The sequence below is a fragment of the Lissotriton helveticus genome, chromosome 5_1 (assembly GCF_964261635.1).
Source record: "Lissotriton helveticus chromosome 5_1, aLisHel1.1, whole genome shotgun sequence".
NCBI lineage: Eukaryota > Metazoa > Chordata > Amphibia > Caudata > Salamandridae > Lissotriton > Lissotriton helveticus.
Genome location: NC_136065.1, coordinates 1720655897 through 1720677943, shown reverse-complemented (window position 1 = coordinate 1720677943; position 22047 = coordinate 1720655897). Strand labels below are relative to the sequence as shown.

General features: G+C 43.9%; 1 protein-coding gene across 1 annotated transcript in view; it reads right to left on the bottom strand.

Annotated features, from left to right (window-relative positions):
- LOC144753798 (nicotinamide N-methyltransferase-like) overlaps positions 1 to 22047 on the bottom strand; it is a 56854-nt gene that overhangs the window by 12534 nt on the left and 22273 nt on the right. Inside the window, exon 2 of the mRNA XM_078641369.1 lies at positions 20625 to 20832. Coding sequence (XP_078497495.1) covers positions 20625 to 20832 — 208 coding nt within the window. The remainder of the gene's footprint in view (positions 1 to 20624; positions 20833 to 22047) is intronic.

Here is a 22047-nt window from a genome sequence, read left to right as displayed (position 1 = left end):
GTACAACATGGTAATAGGCATAACCAAAATATCTTATCAAACAATTCAGTTAATACAAAGGCAACAATAAATGTAAAATACATTAAAATGTTGTAATTGTGAAAACATATCAGCCAACGCATTACTTTCAATTAGATATTTTGTCTCAATGAAACTGTATGCTATCATCTGTGATGTCATTGTTGGAGCAACAGAGTAGCACGAGACTATATATATATATATATATATATATATATATATATATATATATATATATATATATATATGCCTGACTGTTTCAATCAGCGGCCCGCCCTCTATCCAGAACCATGGCAGAGAAAGAAACGGAAGACCCAGGATGCAGGTGAGTTCTTTATTCAGGCACACCTCGCCAGCATAACGTTTCGGCCTGCCCAGAGGCCTTGGTCACATGACGCGATGAGGGAAGTGAGCAAAATTTAAAGTGCAAGTGCATAAGAAACAGTACATTTCATTGGCTGACATTGCAATGAGGGGTGTATCTTGTATCAATGGACATAGAAAACACAAAACAAAGTGCAGTAGTGGGGTAATCCCTGTACATTTTCAAATAATTGCTGTATAAATACATATGCTATTTTGAAAATTGTTGATGCATGGTGGCAAATCTATACTTTATAAGAAAATATATCGATAAAAGCTAATAAATAATTTTATCATTTTAAAAACCATTATATTAAATCTCATCCAATTTAGCACACTTCATATATGTATATATACTTTCAAAAAAGATTGCATCCACCTCACCTGCAGATTGATGCAGCCTATATTTTAAAGCTAATGAAGTTGATCTGTTCACAAAAAGAAAGGCTAACTTAATTTTGAATATAAGTGAATTTGATGGTTTTCAAATTCTGAAAAGGGATAGATCCAATATTATTAGGTAGTTTGATAAATGGGGGACATGTGTAGCCATGAATTATGTTGACTATTACAAAAAAGCAAAAACACTACTCGATTTAATGAAGATAATAATATACCTGTAGATAAAAGTTAACTTATATACAAAAATCTATTGCTATCCAACTAGAAGAGATAGTATGAAATGGGTTTATTAACAGAGGTTTAAGTTAAATATTCAGATGTAGAGAAAGCAACAAAATCAATAATCTATTTCCTTCCCAAACCGCAGATCTACTCACAGACTGAACCCATTTCAGAATACATTGACAAATAACTTGCTCCCATGATAATGGCACTTCCTCCATATATTTGTGTGTCTAAAGATTTCTTGAACCAACTTTTCAAAAGAGTATTTTTTTGTAACAATGAATGTATTTAGTCTATATACGAGCACTGAGCTTGAGAAAGGGGTAGAAGACATCATTTTTGTACATGAAATTAGAAAGCTGTTTGCAACCCTTTAAGATGCTACTGGGTTTAACAAAGAATGTCCTTGGAAGCATCTTCTTTTTATATGGAGATAGGTTGTTTTATCAAAACAAAATGCTGCATTCGGTTTTCTACCTCTCATGCGAACCTATTTATGGGTTTGTATGAGAGGAAGTATGCCTGCAGTGTCCATTTGTATCTCCCAGAAAAACTAACTTAATGGGGTATGTTTATTGATGATATCCTAATGATTAAAAAAACGGTCAACTGGTGACATGAATATCATCTCCAAAATGATTTTAATGTAACATTGAATCTCGAATTGCATCACAATGCAATTGTGTACTTAGATTAGCTTTATTTGGAAAATACGACTCTTTTGCCCAGAATGTTTAGAAAGTCCATATCTGTTAACACAGTGTCACATGCAAAATCGGCTCATGCTAGTAGGCAGAAAGATAATATCCCCCTTTAGGGAGTTTTCTAAGAGCCATAAGGAGTTTTAGCTTAGAAACAGAATATATGAAGGAAGAGGTTGAAAAAATCCTTGAAAAGGGTTTAACCCCCAAATAGTACAAAAAGCTTAAACTAAAACCAGTACTGTTATTTGTGTAGATCTATTGAAACCCAAACAGAATTTGATTTGAATAAAAACAGAAAATATGTGATTTATTCCTATGTATAGTTTGGATAATGACTACATATTAAGAACTTTGGCCAACCGCGGTCGGTAATTATTTTAAATGATTTCAGAAAGTATCTAACTGCTAAATAAACATACATTAATATGCACTCGAGCTTTGACTCTTAAAATAATCCTTAGCCCAAATTACACCTAGATATAATATATCCAATAAAAGTCATCATGAAGGAGCCCAATGGCTTCCCAGCCCTGCAAATGTTACAAGTGTCCTAAATGTAACTGTTGTAAATTTTTGTTATGGATGTAACAAAAGAGTTTTCTGACTCTATCAAGAATTATAATATCACTAGCTTTATGAATTGTAATCTGAAGCAATGAATATATTTGATGCTTTATATCTGCAATTTGCAATATGTAGGGTCAACAATCATAAAACAAAAAGAACAGTAGAGGAAACACTTTATTACAATGAAAAATGGTGACACAAAATGTTCAGGAGCAACCCATTTATCTGAAAAACATTTGGACTAAATTATGATTTCCAATCAAACTGTTGGGAAATGAACAAATACCACTTAATAGTTGAGAGGTGATTTTGAACATAAATTAAGTTCCAGAGAAACATTTTGGATTAAGAAACGTAAAACTATATAAACTGTTTTAAATACAAATAGAAAACTATGTACACTTTAATGAAATCTATGGGATGGTAATCATGTACATCATGTATATTTTCCATCATGATAGAAGAGGAGTATACAGCATGTCTGAGGTGATACAAATCCATTGTCAGGATGGCAAGGGTATAAATATAACCTAATATATGTAGGTTCAACTAAATTTCAATAAGTTCTGAGTATAACTCATTCCTCAGTGCAAGATGGACAATATAGTAAGGATAATGTTCACGTAGAAGTATGAAATGAAGATTTAAATTAGTTTGATTTGAAATAGCCTCATGACCTTGTGATAATTGACATAATCAATGAAGTGATTATTTGAAATACACATTTAGCAAAACACAATTGGACATTGCGGTGAAAGAAACCTTATTTAAAGAAGAACGTTTGAATCAAATGAAACGTGTGCCTGTTCAGAGTTTAATAACATGTGTGCTTATTTTCAATGAGAGATTTGGAGTAGAACATAAGTTTCTGAAAACAAATGGAACTGGATAAAATACATTGGCATTTGTCCTCATAAACATGAAAAATTGTCATTATTTGGTGTTGTTACCAAAGAAGAAGTGAGTGGGTTTGATTCCGTGCCACAAAATGTTTAGGGGTTTATTATGATGTCGGGCGGATCGCCACCGCCCGCATTGGGGTGGCGATCCGCCCGACATCATCCCCCGCCCGCCTCTCATTTCCCCCGAACCATATTATGATCGTGGGAGGACCGGGCGGACAAGAAGACCGTCTGCCGCTTTTCCGCCCGGTCGACGAGTTGACCGGTCGGAAAAGGGCAGCATATGGTGGCGGTGTCTGCTAGACACCACCAGCCATATTACGATGACAGAGGGAAGCAGCCTTGCCACCACAGAAAGGCATGCGGATTTCTGAGTTGGGGGCCCGTTGCGGGCCACCAGGATGTTGGGGGCAGGGGGAGGCACATGGGGGTTCCTATTTTACCCCCCTGCATTTGCATGGATGACATGGCAGGCACCACACGGTGCCTGCCGCATTGTGAATGCAAATGCACAAATGCCTATTTTGAATTGCGGCAGATGCTGCTAACAGCACCGCCCGCCGCAATGCAAAAAATGCAATGCCAGTGTGGCGGGCACATCCTAATTGCCCATGCGGGACCGCAACACCCTTAGCGGGCGGTCCCATTTCCCAGGGCGATGGCGGGTGGACAAAGTCCTTCCGCCATCATAATAGACCGCTTAGTCTTTATTAAATGTTACATTGGATTTAGAATGTTTATATTGATATAAAATGTAGACATATGTAATTGACATGTCATTGGAAATGTATCTTTTGGGAAACTATTAGTTAAAGATGTGGAGATCCTATTTGAATTGATTTTATCAAGACTTTTTGCTATGGAATTGTTCTTACATAAGTATTGCCATTTGCCCTCACAAGTATGAGGAATTTTCTTTTCCTCTATGCAGATTACAAAGAAGGAATGTGACTTCTAGAACAGTCCCTAATAACTTTAGAGTTTATTCAATCTTAGATTGGATATGGATTTGTATATTGGTTGCAGAATTCTGATCAAAGTATTTTCTATACTATCTGAAGTTTATCATTTGTAAAAGTCTTAGAAACAGATATAGAGATCCAGTTTCAATTGTGAGCAGTCATTTTTTTCTCCATGGTTTCAATAAATGGGAGATAGAAGTTTTGTACTTCTGGACAGTACCATGTGTACTAGAACTTGATGGACCTTTCTCAAAATGGTAAAGATAGAGTATCCAAAATGGCCATAACATTTATTCTGTTTTTGTGCCATTGAGTCAATCCAGAGAATGTAAAATGTCTAGTTAGTAAGCATCTTTAAAAGTATCACTATGTAAACTTTAAAATCAATCAAAAGTGATATTTGAATAAACATTCTACTATATAAAAATTGTATTATTTTGAGGACAACTTCACTATTTAATATTTCATGCCACATATACCTCTTTACATGGGAAATGATGCAAATAGTGGTAGTGTCTGCCTTCATGTATATTATAAAAGGAATGCTTTGGGACTCCAAAGGTTAGTGTTACAAAAAGAGGATTGGCTTATTTGAATGTTCATAGCACTGTATGAACTACCGGTATTTAAAGACCTTCAGGAGTGTTGTAAAATAACTTGAGAGCAAAATGAAGACAATATCTAAATTGCCTTTATTATTATATTTAAGGAGTACTATATATAATTTGAAAGTCAAGTTCAATCCCTATATCTCATTAAACTGTTGCTCCAACATAAATGGTGTTAGGGATGAGTAAATTGTGAAGCAATAGCTAATTATAACATTGCATCAAAAGAAAGAGATCCATATAAACAATCACTTCATGGTGAATGGGGTTAATTTTATGATTTACTTGCTGCATATTAGCGGCCGTTGTGTAAGACATGATTTCACATTGAACTTGAGTTGTTCTGATTCATCTTCTGTTTTCTTTACAGCCTTGATGAAGAGGGTAATCCTCTAAACAAATGTATGCTTTTGTTGGAAAAGGATGTTTTTTGAATATATAGATAGATAAGAATGTAAAGCAATTGAAAAAGTACAACAGATTATGTTGCGATGATTAACTTTTTGAATGAAAGCAACGGAAAAAGACAATCAAATCATATCAGATGTTTCTTAAGCGCGACTACACACCCGTAAGGGTCTCAAGGTGCTGTGGGTGAGGGGGGGGGGTTCGCAGGTTGCAGTCCATCAAGAAGGGGGTCTGTCGAAGAGCCAGGTTTGGAGGTTTCTAGCAAAGATGGGGAGCGATGTTATCTGTCTGAGGTGGAGTGGAAGGTCGTTCCAGGCACTGGCCGCGTGGAAGGAGAAGTAGCGGCCTCCCGATCTGGTCCTTTTAGTGCGGGGCACCAAGGCGTAGGAGAGCTGGGCTGATCGTAGGGCCCTTTGGGGTGTGCGCAGGTGCTGGGAGATGTGGCAGTGGCTTGGCAGGTTGAGGACCAGTCTTCAGGCGGCTTTTTGGATGTTCTGTAGCTTGCGGGTGAGGTTTTTGTTCATTCCGGCATAGAGTGCATTGCCGTAGTCGAACCTGCTGGTGAGCTGGGCCTGAGTGACAGTCTTTCTGTGTTCAAGGGGGATCCATTTGAAGGTCTTACGTAGGAGGTGGAGGGTGTGAAAGCAGGAGGACGAGACGGTGTTGTTCTGGTGGTCCATTTTGAGCTCTGAGTCCAGGATGATTCCAAGGTTGCGTGCGTGGTCCATAGGGGTGGGCGGGCTTCCGAGGGCGGGTGGCCACCAGCTGTCGTTTCAGGCGTCTGGGTTTGGGCCCATGATGAGTTTTTCGTGGTTTTTTGTGTTTAGTTTTAGGCAGCAGTTTTTTATCCATTTGGCGATGGCTTCCATGCCTTCTCAAAAGTTGTGTCTGGCGGTGTTGGGTTCGTTGGATAGGGAGAGGATGAGTTGGGTGTCATCTGCGTATGACACAATGTTGAGTCTGTAGGTTCTGACGATGGGGGAGAGTGGAGCCATGTAGACGTTGAAGAGCGTAGGGTTGAGGGAGTACCCCTGGGGATCTCTCCAGTTGGTAGGTGTAGGGTCTGATAGGAAAGGGGGGAGTCTGACCCGCTGCATTCTGCCAGAGTGGAAGGAGCGGATCCAGTCAAGGGCCTTGTCTTGGATCCCTGCGCCGTGGAGTCTGTGTATTAGGGTGTGGTGAGAGACTGCGTTGAACGCCACTGAGAGGTTGAGGAGGATGAGGGCTGCTGTTTCTCCTTTGTCCAGTAAGGTGCGAATATCATCTGTTGCGGCAAGGGAGGCGGTTTCCATACTGTGTTTTTTTTCTGTAGCCGGATTGGGAGGAGTCAAGTATGTTGTGCTCTTCAATGAGTCGAGTTGGCTGTTGAAGGCTTTCTCGATGACTTTTGCTGGGATAGGGAGCAGGGAGATGGGTCTGTAGTTTTTTAGGTCAGTGGGGTCCGCCAAGGGTTTCTTCAGGAGGGTATTGATCCCAGCGTGTTTCCAGTCGTCAGGGAACGAGGTGGTTGCCAGGGAGCCGTTGATGGTGTGGCAGAGCATGGGTGCGATGGTGTCGGCGGCTCTGTTGAAAATGTGGTGCGGGCAGGGGTCCATGAGGGTCCCGTAGTGGACTGACTTCATCATCTTCAGTGTGTCTTTGGTGGTGATGGCTGTCCAGTTGTCGATCGCTGGCTTCAGGGTGTCGGGGGTGGTTGGTGAGGGTTCAGTGTGTTGGTTGTCTTCGTTGAAGTTGTCATAGATGCTCTTGATTTTGTGATGGAAAAAGGTGCTGAGTTTGTCGCAGAGGTTTTTGTGAGGGAGGGATGTCGGTGGACTTGCTGGTGGGTTGAGCGAGCTCCTTAATGATGTTGAAGAGTTCTTTGCTGTTGTGTGCATAAGTGGAGATTCTGTCTTCAATCACTTTTTTCCTCGTTTTTCTGATGAGTTGGTCATGGGCGTTGGAGGCGGCTCTGAAGTTGTTATAGGTTTCTGTGGATTTGGTGTTCCTCCAGGCTTTTTTGAGGTGCCGGCAAATGCGTCTGGACTCTCAAAGTTCGGTGGTGAACCATCTAGCTTTCTTGGCGTGGGTGTTGTTGTTTTTCTTGAGGGGGGCTATGGTGTTGGTGCTGTCGGAGATCCATCTGTGCAGGGTTTGGGCTGTGGTGTTGGTGTCGTCGTTTTCCGCGATGGTTGGAGTGGAGTTGCTGAGTGATGAGGTTAGCTGGTCGTTGGTGATTCTGGTCCAGTTTCTTCATGGGAGCAGGTGCTGGTGTCTGTGGATGGTGGGTGTTCTGAAGGTGAAATGGACGCATCGATGGTCAGTCCATTGGAGTTCGGTGGTGTGGCTGAAGTTGATGGAGTTTCCTGTTGTGAAGAGGGGGTCAAGGGTGTGTCCTGCTGAGTGCATGGGTTGGGTCGCGATCTGGCAGAGTCTGATGTTGTGGAGGTTGTCCATAAGGGTTTTGGTGCTGGGGTCCAGTTGGTTGTCGAGGTAGAAGTTGAGATCTCCCAGTAGGATGTGGTTGATGTCCGTGATGGTGTTGGCGAAAAGTCTGTGGGGTCCAGGGGGTTGGTAGATGAGGGTTCCACGGAGGGTGGAGCTAGGGCTGGTCAGTATCTTGAAGTGAAGGTGTTCTATCAGGTCTGTGGGCTCGTCGGGGAGTGTGTACAGGCTGGGGGTGGATTTGTGGATGATGGCGATTCCTCCTCCAGGCGGGTGGGGCGGTCCTTCTTGGTGATCTTGTATCCTTGGGGAATGGCAATGGCGATGTCCGGTCCTGAGGTGGTGTTGGTCTAGGTAAAGAATGCTACGTCCAGGGTAGTGCTGTTGACGAGGTCCCAGATTTCGGTGGCGCGCTTGTGGAGGGGTTAGACGTTTAGGAGGATGTATTGCAGGGTCTTCGGTTCGGTTGTGTTCTTGTGGGCGGATTTCTCTGGGTCAGTGGTCTTGGCGATGCTGGTCGTGCTGGGGGGAGAGGCCGCGGGGGCATCAGCGGCGGGAAAAAATGGGCTAAAAAAGGCAAGAGGAAAAAGGCAAAAAGAGAGAGAAAAGTGCAAATAAGGCAGCAAAAGTGAAAGAAAGAGTGGAGGAAAGACACAGAGGACACAGGAGAATCAAACAGGGAGATTGAGATGAGGTTTAAAAACAAGTGAAAAACGGAGGAAAGACACTGGAGAGTGAAGGGGGGAGCTTGAAATGAGGGGAAAACGACAGAAAATGGAGGTTAAGACCCAGAAGTTGAGTGAAGGGGAGATAGAAGTGAGGGAAAAAATGAGTAAAAAAGAAGAGAAAAAGTGGAGCAAGAGAATGGAGACAGAAGTCCACTGGACCACTAGAGATGAGGCACAGGTGAAACCTGCGGGTGGAGGAGGGCCTCGAACACCAACACTCGAGAGTGCAGGGACTCGGGGGAAGGCCTCACTTAATGGTGAGCTGCGAGTGAGGGAAAGCAATTTCACTGACAATGAGTCAGTGGTCTTACATCCAGAAAGACATTGTTATTTGACAGGCATGCTAATGCTTCCGAAAAACTTTACAGATACCCTGTCAACAATCAATCAATCAATCAATCATACCATTTGTATAGCGCGCTACTCACCCGGAAGGGTCTCAAGGCGCTTTGGGGAGGGGTCCGCTACTGCTCGAACAGCCAGGTCTTGAGTTGTTTCCTGAAGGCGAGATGGTCCTGTGTCAGCCGGAGGTGGACGGAGAGGGAGTTCGATTTCTTGGCTGCCAGGTAGGAGAAAGATCTTCCTCCGGCAGTGGCTCTTCGGATGCGTGGTACGGCAGCGAAGGCGAGGCTTGTAGAAGGTAGCTGACTTGTGGGCGTGTAGAAGGTCAGGCGGTCGTTGAGGTACTTTGGGCCCAGGTCGTGGGGAGACTTGTGTGCGTGGGTAAGGAGCCTGAATGTGATCCTTTTGCTGACGGGAAGCCAGTGCAGGTCCCTCAGGTGGCCGGAGATGTGGCTGCGTCGGGGGATGTCCAGGATGAGTCGGGCGGAGGCGTTCCGTATGCGCTGGAGTCTTTTCTGTAGTTTGGCTGTGGTTCCCGCGTAGAGGGTGTTCCCGTAGTCCAGTCGGCTGGTGACGAGGGCCTGGGTGACCGTCTTCCTTGTGTCGGTCGGGATCCATCGGAGGATCTTTCGGAGCATACGCAGGGTGTTGAAACACGATGAGGAGACGGCGTTGACTTGTCTGGTCATCGAGAGGGAAGAGTCCAGGATGAAGCCCAGGTTGCGTGCGTGGTCGGTTGGCTTGGGAGCGGTGCCCAGGGCGGGGGGCCACCAGGAGTCGTCCCAGGCGGAGGGCGATGGTCCCAGGATGAGGACTTCCGTCTTGTCTGAGTTCAGTTTCAGGCGGCTGTTCTTCATCCATTCGGCGACGTTTTTCATCCCTTCGTGCAGGCTCGTTCTGGCGGTGGCGGGGTCCCTGGTGAGGGAGAGGATCAGTTGGGTGTCGTCGGCGTAGGAGATGATGTTGAGGTTGTGCTGGCGTGCGATGGATGCAAGTGGTCTTATGTAGACGTTGAAGAGGGTGGGGCTGAGTGATGATCCTTGTGGTACGCCGCAGATGACTTCGGTGGCCTCGGATCGGAACGGGGGGAGGCGGACTCTCTGTGTTCTTCCGGCGAGGAACGAGATGATCCACTCCAGTGCCTTCTCTTGGATCCCGATGTTGTTGAGGCGTTGGACTAGAGTGCGGTGGCAGACGGTGTCAAACGCTTCAGAGAGGTCCAGGAGGAGGAGGGCCGCTGTTTCCCCGTTGTCGAGCAGGGTTCTGATGTCGGTGGCTGCGATGAGGGCGGTCTCGGTGCTGTGGTTGGCTCGGAAACCGGACTGCGAGGGGCCGAGGGATCTGTTCGTCTCGAGGAAGGCTGCAAGCTGTCTGTTGACGGTCTTCTCGATGACTTTGGCAGGAAAAGGGAGGAGCGAGATCGGGTTGAAGTTCTTGAGGTCGGTGGGGTCCGCTGTTGGTTTCTGCAGTAGGGCGTTGAGCTCGGCATGCTTCCAGCTCTCCGGGAAGGTGGCGGTGTTGAAGGAGGTGTTGATGACGTCCCGGAGTTGGGGTGCGATGATGGAGTCGGCCTTGTTGAAGATGTGGTGGGGGCAGGGGTCGGTTGGAAATCCGGAGCGGATGGTGTTCATCGTGCGGGCTATGTCTTCGGTGGTCACCGTGGTCCAGGTGCAGAGGGTGGCGGTGGGGGGTGTTGGTTCGACGGTTGGGTGCGTGGGTGGGGCGTCAAAGCTGTTGTGGATGTCGGCGATCTTGCGGTGGAAGAACGAGGCAAGAGAGTCGCAGAGATCCTGTGAAGGAGTGACGTCGTTGTTGCCGGTGCTGGGGTTGGAGAACTCCTTGACGATGCTGAAGAGCTCCTTGCTGTCGTGGGCGTTGTTGTCCAGTCGTTCTTTCAGTGATTTCTTCTTAGTTGAGCGGATGAGCTGGTGGTGCTTGCGGGTGGCGTCTTTGAGGGCGGTCATGTTGTCTGTGGTCTGGTCGAGGAGCCAGGCTTTCTCAAGGGTGTGGCAGTTCTTCTTGGAGTCCTTGAGTTCTTCGGTGAACCAGGAGGCCTTCTTGCTTCTGGCTCTGCTAGGAGGATTCTTCAGTGGTGCGAGGTCATCGGCGCAGGCGGTCAGCCACTGCGTGAAGTTGCCGGGCTGCTTCGTTGGGGTCTATTGTGCTGGCGGGTGGGTTCTGGGTGAGGCAGGTGGTGAGCTGGTCGGCGGTGATCTTACTCCAGCTCCTGTGAGGAACCTGTTGCGGGTGGTGGTTGGTCGTGGTTCTTCTGAAGCTGAAGTGGACGCAGCTGTGGTCGGTCCAGTGAAGTCCGGTGGAGTGGCTGAAGGTGATGTGCTTGCTGGATGAGAAGACGGGTTCAAGCGTGTGGCCGGCGTCGTGGGTGGGGGTGTTGACCAGTTGCTTGAGTCCGATGTTGGCGAGATTGTCCAGCAGGGCGGCGGTGTTGCGGTCCTTGTTGTTCTCCAGGTGGAAGTTGAGGTCACCTAGGATGATGTAGTCAGCGGAGCAGAGGGCGTGCGGGCTGATGAAGTCCGTGATGTCGTCGCTGAATTGTGTACGTGGTCCAGGGGGCCTGTAGACGAGGGTGCCTCTGAGGGTCCTCTTTGGGTCGGTGTGTATCTGGAAGTGGAGATACTCGGCGGCGGTGAAGGTGTCGTTGGAGTCGGTTGTGATGCGGATGGTGTTCTTGTGTACGATGGCGATGCCTCCTCCAGTCTGGTTGACGCGGTCTCTCCGGGTGATCTTGTATCCGTCTGGGATGGCGATGGCGATGTCGGGCGCTGAGGAGGCGTTCATCCAGGTTTCCGTGAGAAAGGCGACGTCCGGTGAAGTTGTGTGGAGCAGGTCCCAAAGTTCGATGGCGTGTCTGTGGATAGAGCGGGTGTTGAGCAGGATGCACTTGAGGTGGCTGTTGGTGCTCGGCTTGGTGGCTGCGGTGCAGATCCGGAGGCAGGTGAACTTGCAGGCTTGACAGGTGAAGGGTCCGTGGGTGCGTCTCGGGGTCGCTCGGTGGCAGGCTCTTGGTCGGTCGGGTTTCAGTGCGATGAGGGTGGCGGCGTCGTAGGTCCGTCGGGGGCCAGGGGTCCTGGCGCTGGGCGCGGTCCAGGCGCGGACGGGCGCAGACGGGCTTGCCTTTGGCGCACAATCGGTGCTTCCGCTGCGCGTGCGTGGGGGCGTCATAAGAAGGGAGCCGGGAGGGAGGGTCTGTAGGAAGATGCGTTCGGCGTAGGAGAAGTCAGCGGCAAACCAGGTAGCAGGAGGCAGGAGGAGCGTGGGGGCGACCAGGCCTATGAAGGCGCAGTGGTCGCTCCAGAGATGGTGGCAGGGTCCCCTTAAGAAGGGAGCCGGGAGGGAGGGTCCGCTGGGTGGCGGGAGCGTGGGAGCCAATCGGCTGGCGGGGGGGCGGGGCCGCGGGGAGGCAGCGGCGGGAAAATCGAGTGCGGGCGGCTCAGCGGCGGCTGGGGCACCTGTAGGAAGATGCGGTCGGCGTAGGAGAAGTCAGCGGCAAACCAGGTAGCAGGAGGCAGGAGGAGCATGGGGGCGACCAGGCCTATGAAGGCGCAGAATAAACCCTGTGTAGGAGATGTTACGAAGGCCTTACAATTAATGTCAACTGCAGTAGAGAAGATGAAGATGTTTAATTTTGCTTTTAGGGCTGTAATTCTGTTGGGGGACTGGAGATGGATCCAGCCTAAGTATCTTGTAAGCTGAAGAGGGAAGAACAGTCTACCTCATCAGGGTACAATAAGGAGAAATTGGCACCGATCCATCAACATACTCAATTCAGAGGCACTGTTGGTCATCGGAGAAGGTGTTGAGTTGATGTTTAATTAAACACATTGAAAAAGCTCCCCTTACGATTATATAGTCATGTTCCATTCATTTTACATAATGTTCCTATTTCTGAACAAAAATGCTACAATGATGATATAAGTGTGTGTTTTGGGGTAGTGGAGTGCTTTTCTGAGTTTTACCCAAACAAAGATTACATGGAATTTTATGTTTTTAAGTTTATGATTATTTTTTTTAAGATTTTTTATTTTTGCGCATGCATAATACCTTTCTCTATTTGATAATAAGTTGTGAATGCAAAGGGGGCTTTTCCTATGAATCACTGTTTGTGAATCTTTAATACATATATGTATGTTTTAATTTGTTATTTTTTGATTCAGTAGTTTTTCCAACTTTTGTTCATCACTTGACCCTATTTTACAGAACTTAACCCTAATCAATTTGTGACTGATCACCAACTCAATACATCTTCATATATCTGGTCCTAAGTTCTCTACTAAATATAGCCTGATTTTGATGGTGGTGGGACAGCCACTGTCAGCCTGTCAGTGGTGGTCCCACCACCATCGGACCGCAGAGGTCTGCCTGCTGCAGTACAATGGGTGGCAGATGGAGAGACCGACCCCACATATCCGACGGGCTCAAGGAGTCGGTCGGTGCATCAAAAGGGCTTGAATCCAACAGTGGTGGTTCCTGCTCAGGCACCGCCGTAGGGATTACAATGTCCCTGTCCGCTGGCCAAAGGCTGGTGGAAAGGGACTTTGGGGGCCCCTAGTGGACTCCCTTTCCACCTTGCTCTCAGCCTTGGGTTCTGGGTGCCTCCTACATATCCCTGCACCAATGTGGCAGGCACTGCATGGTGCCTGCCACATAGTGCAGGGATATGCAAAATGGTTGCATCATAATCCCTATAGCAGGACTGCCGACAGCTAGTTGGGAGGTCACATTCCCAACAGGATGGCGGTCGGACTAAAGTTTGACCGCCATCGGAAATCATGCCCTACGTTGTTGTGTGGTATATTGTTATATTGCACACCCTTTGCATATTCATGAAGAGTAATGTTTGTGCTCACCTGCTACCAAATGTCCTAACTAAGATGAGCCTGATGATATTTGTAAGTAAAGGACGATTTATCAATATGTGACAGATAAACTGTATGGAAGCTTACTTACTGCACTCATCATGGCTGTGGCCTTATTCTTCCAGCCCTTCTTCGATGCAGTTTGTACAAATATCATATCAGTATGTTAACTTTTTTTTAACTGTTTGTCATACTTTGCAACTTCATAATGTTTCCATCCTACAGTACACAGCTGTACATATAGAAAACGATTCATCAAGTTCTTCATAGTGTGCAGACATGATACAATATGTATTTAAATGGCAATGTGTTTTAGTATTTCAGTATTACTGTGAGAAACACTACTGCTGAGGATTTATAAAACAACCAAAAGATCATTGGTGTTCACGCCTTTCACCACCCGTATTGAGGTCCGCGCCATTATGCCTATATCTTGGCTGGTCTGGAGACACTCTGGGGTGTATTAACTGATGATAATTTTTCTATGGGAACGCCTCCTCTCTTACTTGATTAATTATAGATATTCGGTGACTTATTCTAGTACAGATGGACATTGTACGTTGAAAGGGACCTACTTAGGAGCGCGACGGATTCATTCTAGATTTGACACGGGAAAGGTTGAGTATGATCATTCCCCCAGTAGCAACATATACTACACATAGGCGTTGCTAGATGAAGTAGACGTGATATGATAAGGACCGTCCGATAAAAGATCTTTTTCACTGTCCTTTAACGTTTATCGTCATCTGGAGGTTGTCAGAAGGAGACGCTTACCAAATTATCCTCTGCTTATCTTTATTAAATAGCATTGGGAGATATAGTCAGGACATTACCTTATTATGGAATATTGCTTGTGTTAGGGAATTACGCCCATTCATGTGAACGTGGACCTGCTGTTCATTCTTACTTCCTATAAAATTACTTCAGGACCACTGTTTTCTAATATATTGCCCTTGATGGGGAACGACAATCAGTAAGACATTACAAGCCCTATGTAAAACGACTGAATGGGCCTTCCCTACTTTATCCTTATGCCCTGAAGAAGTCCTGTATATGGACGAAACGCGTCAGTTGTCCATTGTGTTGATTGTACTGTCTCGTTTGGAACAATAACAAAGAGAAAATAAGAACAAATAAATAAAAGAAACATCAAAGAACTGTTGAATATGGACATTTGATTTATCCCTGCTGGTTGAACCCCTTGGTGGTGCACCGTTGCTTTGTTTGTAAACCAACCAAAAGATCATGCCTTTTATTTTTTACTGAGTTTTATATAGCGGGAACTTGACCCGAAGGTACGAGTATCAGATCGTTTTACATAGCACCAGTTGCGTTACATGAAACATATTAATTTTTGTTAGGCACGGGGAGATACGTGATTTGCCCAGAATCACAGGAATGTCAGTGTCTTTGCCGAAACTTGAACCGAGCTCCTCAGGTTCAAGGTCGACTGCTCTAGCCCTTAAACCAACTCCTCTCCCCATGCCACGCATTTCTTCTTCTCTCTTCCCCCTCTCTGAAACTCGTTATAAGTGAAGGATTTGACAAACAACGTAAAACATGCAAATTGTTAAGAAACACATCAACTAAGAAATATACAGTCAGCCAATGTAACAAAAAAGCCAACTTGAAAACCGGAATTTTTATCCCATTGTTTAGCGCCTATTATTAGAGCAACTTTCTAACTTTCATGGGATTCACAAAGAATTCCAGGAGTGTTTATATTTACATTTTGACATTTGTTTTAATTCTTCACTGAAAAATGGAACAAATTGCCCTTTTGAATCGCACCCACTGACCCTTGAGAAGAGTACATTTCTGTGCATTTAACAGCATGAAACTATGCAAGGCTAAACTAATACACATATAGGTTTGTGCATGTTAACATACAGTTGCAGGTAGACCTACCAAGAAATACACACAGTACTGTTGCTGCAAACTCTAAGGGCCTTTTGACACAAACTAATAGTTACATTTTACGAATAATAATTTTAGAACTGTGGAGACTCTGCAGTCGGATGGAGAACTCTGCACATAAAATTATAGGATAGGCCTATCTTTTTATGTGTGGAGTCTCAGACAACTTCTGCTAAATAATATATTGATAGAGTATGTGTGTGTGTGTGCTTGTGTGTGTGCGGGGGGGGTGTGAAGGCTGCTTTGTAGTACACAGACAAGATTACATCTATCACCCTGCAGATAACAGATTATAGGACAGGTGTGTCTGACTATTGATACTCCCTGTCTGATAAAGCATAACTCACTGGAGAGGAACTGAGAGACCCTTGTCAGTTCATTTTTCTCCAACAAAGGTAAGTTTCCTTTTGGGGCTTGGGGGTTTACTGGGTGTGACCCCAATAATATTTGGGTGGACACGACAGTATCAGATAAATAAAATCTGCATACTTCATCTTCAGGTGTGACTTCACAGCACAAATAGATGTGTCATATTATTTCAGACACTCGGAATATAGATAGTGGCCATTGAGGCAGTGGCTTTCTCCAATTGACTTCTTTTTATCAGACCTTTTCAGCCTTTGCTTAGACACTGTCAGTTACATATTGGTGGCTACTAGAAGATTCTACCATCATACTTACATTTCAAGGCATTAGTGACAATTTGACATCTGAAAAGTACAATCAAGCATCATAGTTGTTTTTCAAATAGATATTATTGACATAAATCAAACTAATCGACATATAGTATAGTTGAATTGTTATCTAATTAAATACTTTTTATGTAAGCATAAATTTGCAGGGTATGAAGAATATATCAGTTGCCAGGTTCATCATCTGTGCCAGAGGAGGATGACAGAACACCACTTTTGTTTTGGTAAGAAGAGTAGCAGCAACATTCTACTAGGGGTATTAATGATTCTGCACTCTGTTTATCAATGCAATATTTCATTGCAAATTCCATTAGCTATGAGAACATACTCAAAGATGACAGGTACAATCAGTCATGCACATGCAACACAAACTGACCCCCGGACACACTGCAGAAGCAAAAATATCAAATATTTACACCCACACTACCTCGAGTCATTGCCATGTCAAATTAAAATCGGAATGCTGACTTTTATACCATTGCATCATATTGACACTTTAATATTGGCATAACATTATTTCGACTCTGCCCTCCTGTGGTGTAACAATAATTGCGGGGGCCGCCCTGCCAGGTACGTGGAGGGGCCCCCTCCGGACTCTATTAGGAGCTCTCAGGCCGAAGTGCAGTGCTGAGAGGGGGGGGCCCTTGAGGTTGAGGGCCACCCCCGCACTGCCGGGGATGCATGGGCATTTGTTAAGCCCCTGCTGCCCTCGCTTCCGTTGCCTAGGCTTTTTGATCAAATCGAAATCGAGGCATGATGATAGCGCTCCGTCAAGGGACCATCATTGGATTCACTTTTAATCTTATAGCTGTTACTGCAGAGAGCATAAAGCCAGAAAATGAAGGATATGATGCCTTTTTCCTTTTCTCATATTCAGAGTTATACCACTCATTATCCTAACTGTTGGCCAATCATGTATTATAAACAATGTCATTTTTTGCTTATGGCTTCTTCCGTTTTTTGTGCTTATCTTCCTAACAGATTAGAACTCAGTTTTTCGTTTGTCTGGAAAACCAATATTTTATGACAAATTTGAAGGAAACTGCATACTATCATTATGATTACTTGTTAAGGTACACAGGATATGTATTATTGAATATTGACTTATGCTTGTTTTTCTAATTAAGCATGTTATTTAACAACTAATTGCACAACTATTGACCAAAGTTTGATTACTAAACTTACCAATCCAATCAAACAACACATGAGAATTGACTTCACTCGAATGAATTTTGCCTTGCAAGAAGATTAATGAAAGCATGAGTAAGACAATCTTTCTAAAACGTGACTTGCAAAGCGAATAGATTCTTTTAACTCTCCCTCTTGCCAGCGCCAAAGCATGTAGCCCTCAAATATATTTTTATTTATTTATTTTATTTTATTTCAAAGGATTTATATAGCGCTGCTGGACACAAGAGTATCAGAGCGCTTTACTAGGAAGGTAAACATATTGAGATAAAATTAGCAATGTGCAAAAAAATTCACAAAATGGTATTGCATTCAGAAGAGCTAAGGGGGCAAAGAAACAGAAAACAAATGTAGGGGTAAATGAATATTGAAAGTTAGGAGAGAGAAGAGGTGTAGAGAGGGGGAGTGAGAATATGAAAGGATTGAGAGGGGGTGGGGAGAGAAAAGAGTGAACAAGTTCAGAGTCAGTAACATTAGATACCCCAATATTTGTTGAGAAGAAGTACTTTGAGTTCTTGTTTGAAGAGAGGGTAAGAGGGGTTGCAGCGAAGATCCTTGGGAAGAGAGTTCAAAGTTGTAGGAGCGGTACCAGAAAATGCAAGGGATTGGGTCTTTTGAAATTTGAGTCTGGGAGGAATCAGGACCAGGGAGTTTGTGCCCTCAGGGACCTGGAGCATCCTGCTTTATGTAGTTTGGTTGCAAGGTAAGAGGAGGTGTTTTGGTGAAAAGCTTTGTGAGTGATGCAGGCAATCTTGAAGGTGGATCTTCCTTCTATTGGGAGCCAATTGAGATTTTTGAGGACAGGGGAGATGTGGTCAATTTTTTTACAGTCAGAGATAAGTCTAGCAGCTAAGTTGAGGACAGATTTAATTGGTGCAAGGTGGACTTTAGGGGTGCCTGCCAATGTGGCGTTACCATAGTCAATCCTGGAAAGGACAAGCGATTGCACAACAACTTTGAAATCATCCGCTGGAATAAATGGTTTAATTTTCTTGAGGTGGTGAAGGGTGAAAAGAGCACTTTTGGCTGGATTTTTAATTTGGGGGATGAGCTTTAGATTCTGGTCGATACTGATGCCTAGGGATTTAACTGAATTAGAGGTGGAGAGTGAGCAATTAAGAGCTTTGATGTCATGGATCCAGAGTTGAATCCGAAGGGAATTGTTATTGGGGGTGAAAAGTATGATTTCATTTTTTTTCGGGTTCAGTTTGAGATGGTTCAGATGGAACCAGGTTTGAACTCTAGTCAAGGTGTCATTGAGGTGAAGAATGTCTTTTTGGGATTTGATTCTGTAGTATAATTGGGTATCATCGGCATGGAGGTGGTAACTGATATTAGCTTGTTTGAGAATGAGGGTGAGTGGTTCCATGAAAAGATTGAATAGGCTTGGGGAGAGGATGTATCCTTGAGGGACACCGAGTGAGGCAGGATGCGGTTCAGAGAGGAAGTGGCTGAGCTTGATTTGCTGTGATCTATTATGAAGGAATGAGCCAAACCGTTCTTTGAGAAATGCAGCTGAGAGTTCAAGGAGGATTAGTAGTGAGGATTCACCTTTGTCTAGGGAGCGATGAATGTCATCAGTAATATTTAACATAGCAGTTTCTGTACTGCATCCCTTTCTAAAGCCAGATTGGAAAGCATTAAGGAGATTGAAGGGGACGATATGTTTCTCTAATTGCGATAGGACACATTTTTCAAGGGCTTTAGAGAGGAATGGAAGGTTAGAGATTGTTGTTAAGGTCATTGGGGTCGGCAGTGGTGTTTTTAAGAATGGGTGAGATTTGACCAAGCTGAAGGGAGGCGCGGACACAGTCAGTGGAAAGAGAGGAGTTGATGATATTGGTCCATATTGGGGCAATGATAAATTTGAGTTCTTGAACCAAATGGGCGGGAAGAGGATCTTTGGAGTGGGAGGAAGGTTTGAGTTTGGCAATGATATTAGTGATTGTAGATTCTGATACTGGCTTAAAATCACTCCATGAGGCATTGTGTTTAGCAGGGAGGCCTTAGGGAAAGGGGTCTGGTTGAGGGAGAGCAGGGAGGGGTTGAGAAGGACCGTGAGGTGTGGAAAAGTGGACAAAGGTGAGTTAGGAGTGTTGGGGAGGATGTGTTGTATGGGGGAGGTTGGAGTGAGAGGGGGAGGGAAGAGAAGGATAGTTCGATCTTGTTGACTTTATTCGTAAAGAAGCTGGCAATTTCTTTGCATCTGTAAATAGAGGCTTATATTTTAGGAGGGCCAGTGGAGGTTTGTTTTTTAACAATGTTAAAGAGTTCTCTAGGGCGCTTTCTAGTCTGGTCAAGTTGTGACCGGAGAAAGGAGGCTTTTTGGTTGAAGATATGTTTTTTGTATTGGGCTCTAACAGTTCTAAGGAGAGCCAGATTATCACGGGAAATTTCTCTGCACTGTCGTGTCTGCTAATACCCTTAATAGTACCCCATCAACTATACCTTTGAGGTGTTTTTTTTTTCATTTTGTTGGTCACTGGTTCCATTTCACTTTTTTCCCTTCACTCCCCAGTACACTCCCCTGTATTTCCTGAAAGTTAGACACCTATGCACAACATAGTTTCCTCACTCGGTAGTGGTTCTCAATACAGTTTTAGTAATTTTATTTAAACTGACACTGTCACGTTACATCTCTTGCAGCCTTGAAAAAGCCCCGGTCCAATAGACCATTAGCGGCGAAACACATGTCAGCTGTTTGCACATTCAAAAACTTAAAATACTACAAAAATTAAGGACAAAATCAATAAAAATATTTATGACAAAGCAAGAAGAACATTAACAAATAGTCTTTCTTCTGAAATTAACATTAGAATGGAAATGAAAAGGCTATTGGGAGAATTGAATAAATAAGGAGACATTGCTCAAATTCTTTAAACAGCAAAAAATGTGTACCTGCTTTGCGTGCACATGTACCCATATCCAATACACGTTTGCAAGCCGTCTGTGCCAAGGAGCCAGTTTCTGTTGTGTGTCCACATGCGACAGTGCAATTTGGCTCTTTGTATGTTCTCTGTGAAAGCATGTTTTCACTGCAGTATTGTCAGTATGCAACGTATTTAGGAAAGCCACACCATTTGGTTTTACCACTGCATGTTGAAATTCTGATCAGAAATGCAAAAGTCTTACCTAGTTGCCATTAACCCGATAAAAATTAAAGTAGTGCGGTTTCACTAGCACCTATGCAGGACATAGTAAGAGAAGACCATTCTGACATAGACGTGTAATACATGCCCCAGATGGGATAATCCTTGAAATATCTATAAAGAGCTGGTAAGTTTTTAGGATACATACCTTTGTCCTTCATGTTCGCAAAGCGTTTTTGCAGCAGATGACAGATCGATTGCTCCAGGATCCTTCTCCTGCCATTTTCTAACTTCCTGGAGGCTGACGTCAAAAATATCAACAACAAAGATCTCCTTGAAGACTTTGCAGGTTGGTAGAAGTAAATGTATGAGGTAGGTCATGCCAATTTGCATGATTGTATCCCCCTTTACCTTGCCTGTTTCAAATAATTTGAAATGTTTGAATAATTATTAACGTGAAATAACCCATTGTTACTCTTAATGATTCTAGTTGAATACATCTGTAATATTTAGTTTACGGTTTGTGACTGAAGAAGGTTCATTGATATTTAGGTTAATTAGAATGATTAAGCTAACAATACTCCATGTGTGCATTAGTTTGTATTCTAGTTATGTTCTGTTTAATACACTGTTTTTTTAACTACTATATCGTATTGTGTGAATCTCCTAATGCAAGAATGCAAAGCCTCAATAAAAAAAGACTTACCTCCTTTATTCTGCTACTTAGGAAGAGTATAAATATACAAACATTTTACATCTTTTAAGCAAGAGGATTTCGTTGCTAAATTATACAAATAACTTGTTAGACTTTTTAAATATTTTAACGATTATGCTTCTGAGGCTTCTCCCGCTCCCTAGAGCTGAGTCTTTTTTATGTTTGAGAAACTGTGCCCTGAAGCCTTCATGACAATTTTTCCTCAAATGGTATCAATGTCATATTCAAGTTTTTTCCCCCCAAATCTTGAGGATTTTTATGGTACGTAGGGTTTGTGGATTCAGGGAACAGAGAAAATAGCCAAAATAAAACCAAACTGTTGTTTTTTCTTCAGAAAATTGGCAAAACGTTTATAAGCAATATATCCCGAGCAGTTGCAATCCGCGTTAGGAAAAGCAATAAAGAAGAAAAAGTCTTTCAGTATCAATCTTCTTCTTTTAATGTTCTTAAAATAATATTTCTTCAGATCTTTAGCCTTTAGCCAACACGTGTTTCGTCTACAGCAGTCTATGCTGATAGACTTCGTCAGGGCTGTCTGATTGTTAGAACTAGATCTGTATTTCTGATTGGATTTATCCCATAGACAAATTCAATGTCACTCGTAAAATCTTAATCTGTGTGCAGTTGAATCAGTTGAATCTGTATCTCACGAGTATTCACGCCGCGCCCTGAATACTCGTGAGATACAGATTCAACTGCACACAGTTGTGGGATTTGACCAACCCAGACGTGGGTTTGCGATTCAAGAACATTAATTTCATTCTGCTACTTCATTGGACTGGATAGTCCTTTTAAGATTTTACGAGTGACATTGAATTTGTCTATGGGATAAATCCAATCAGAAATACAGATCTAGTTCTAACAATCAGACAGCCCTGACGAAGTCTATCAGCATAGACTGCTGTAGACGAAACAC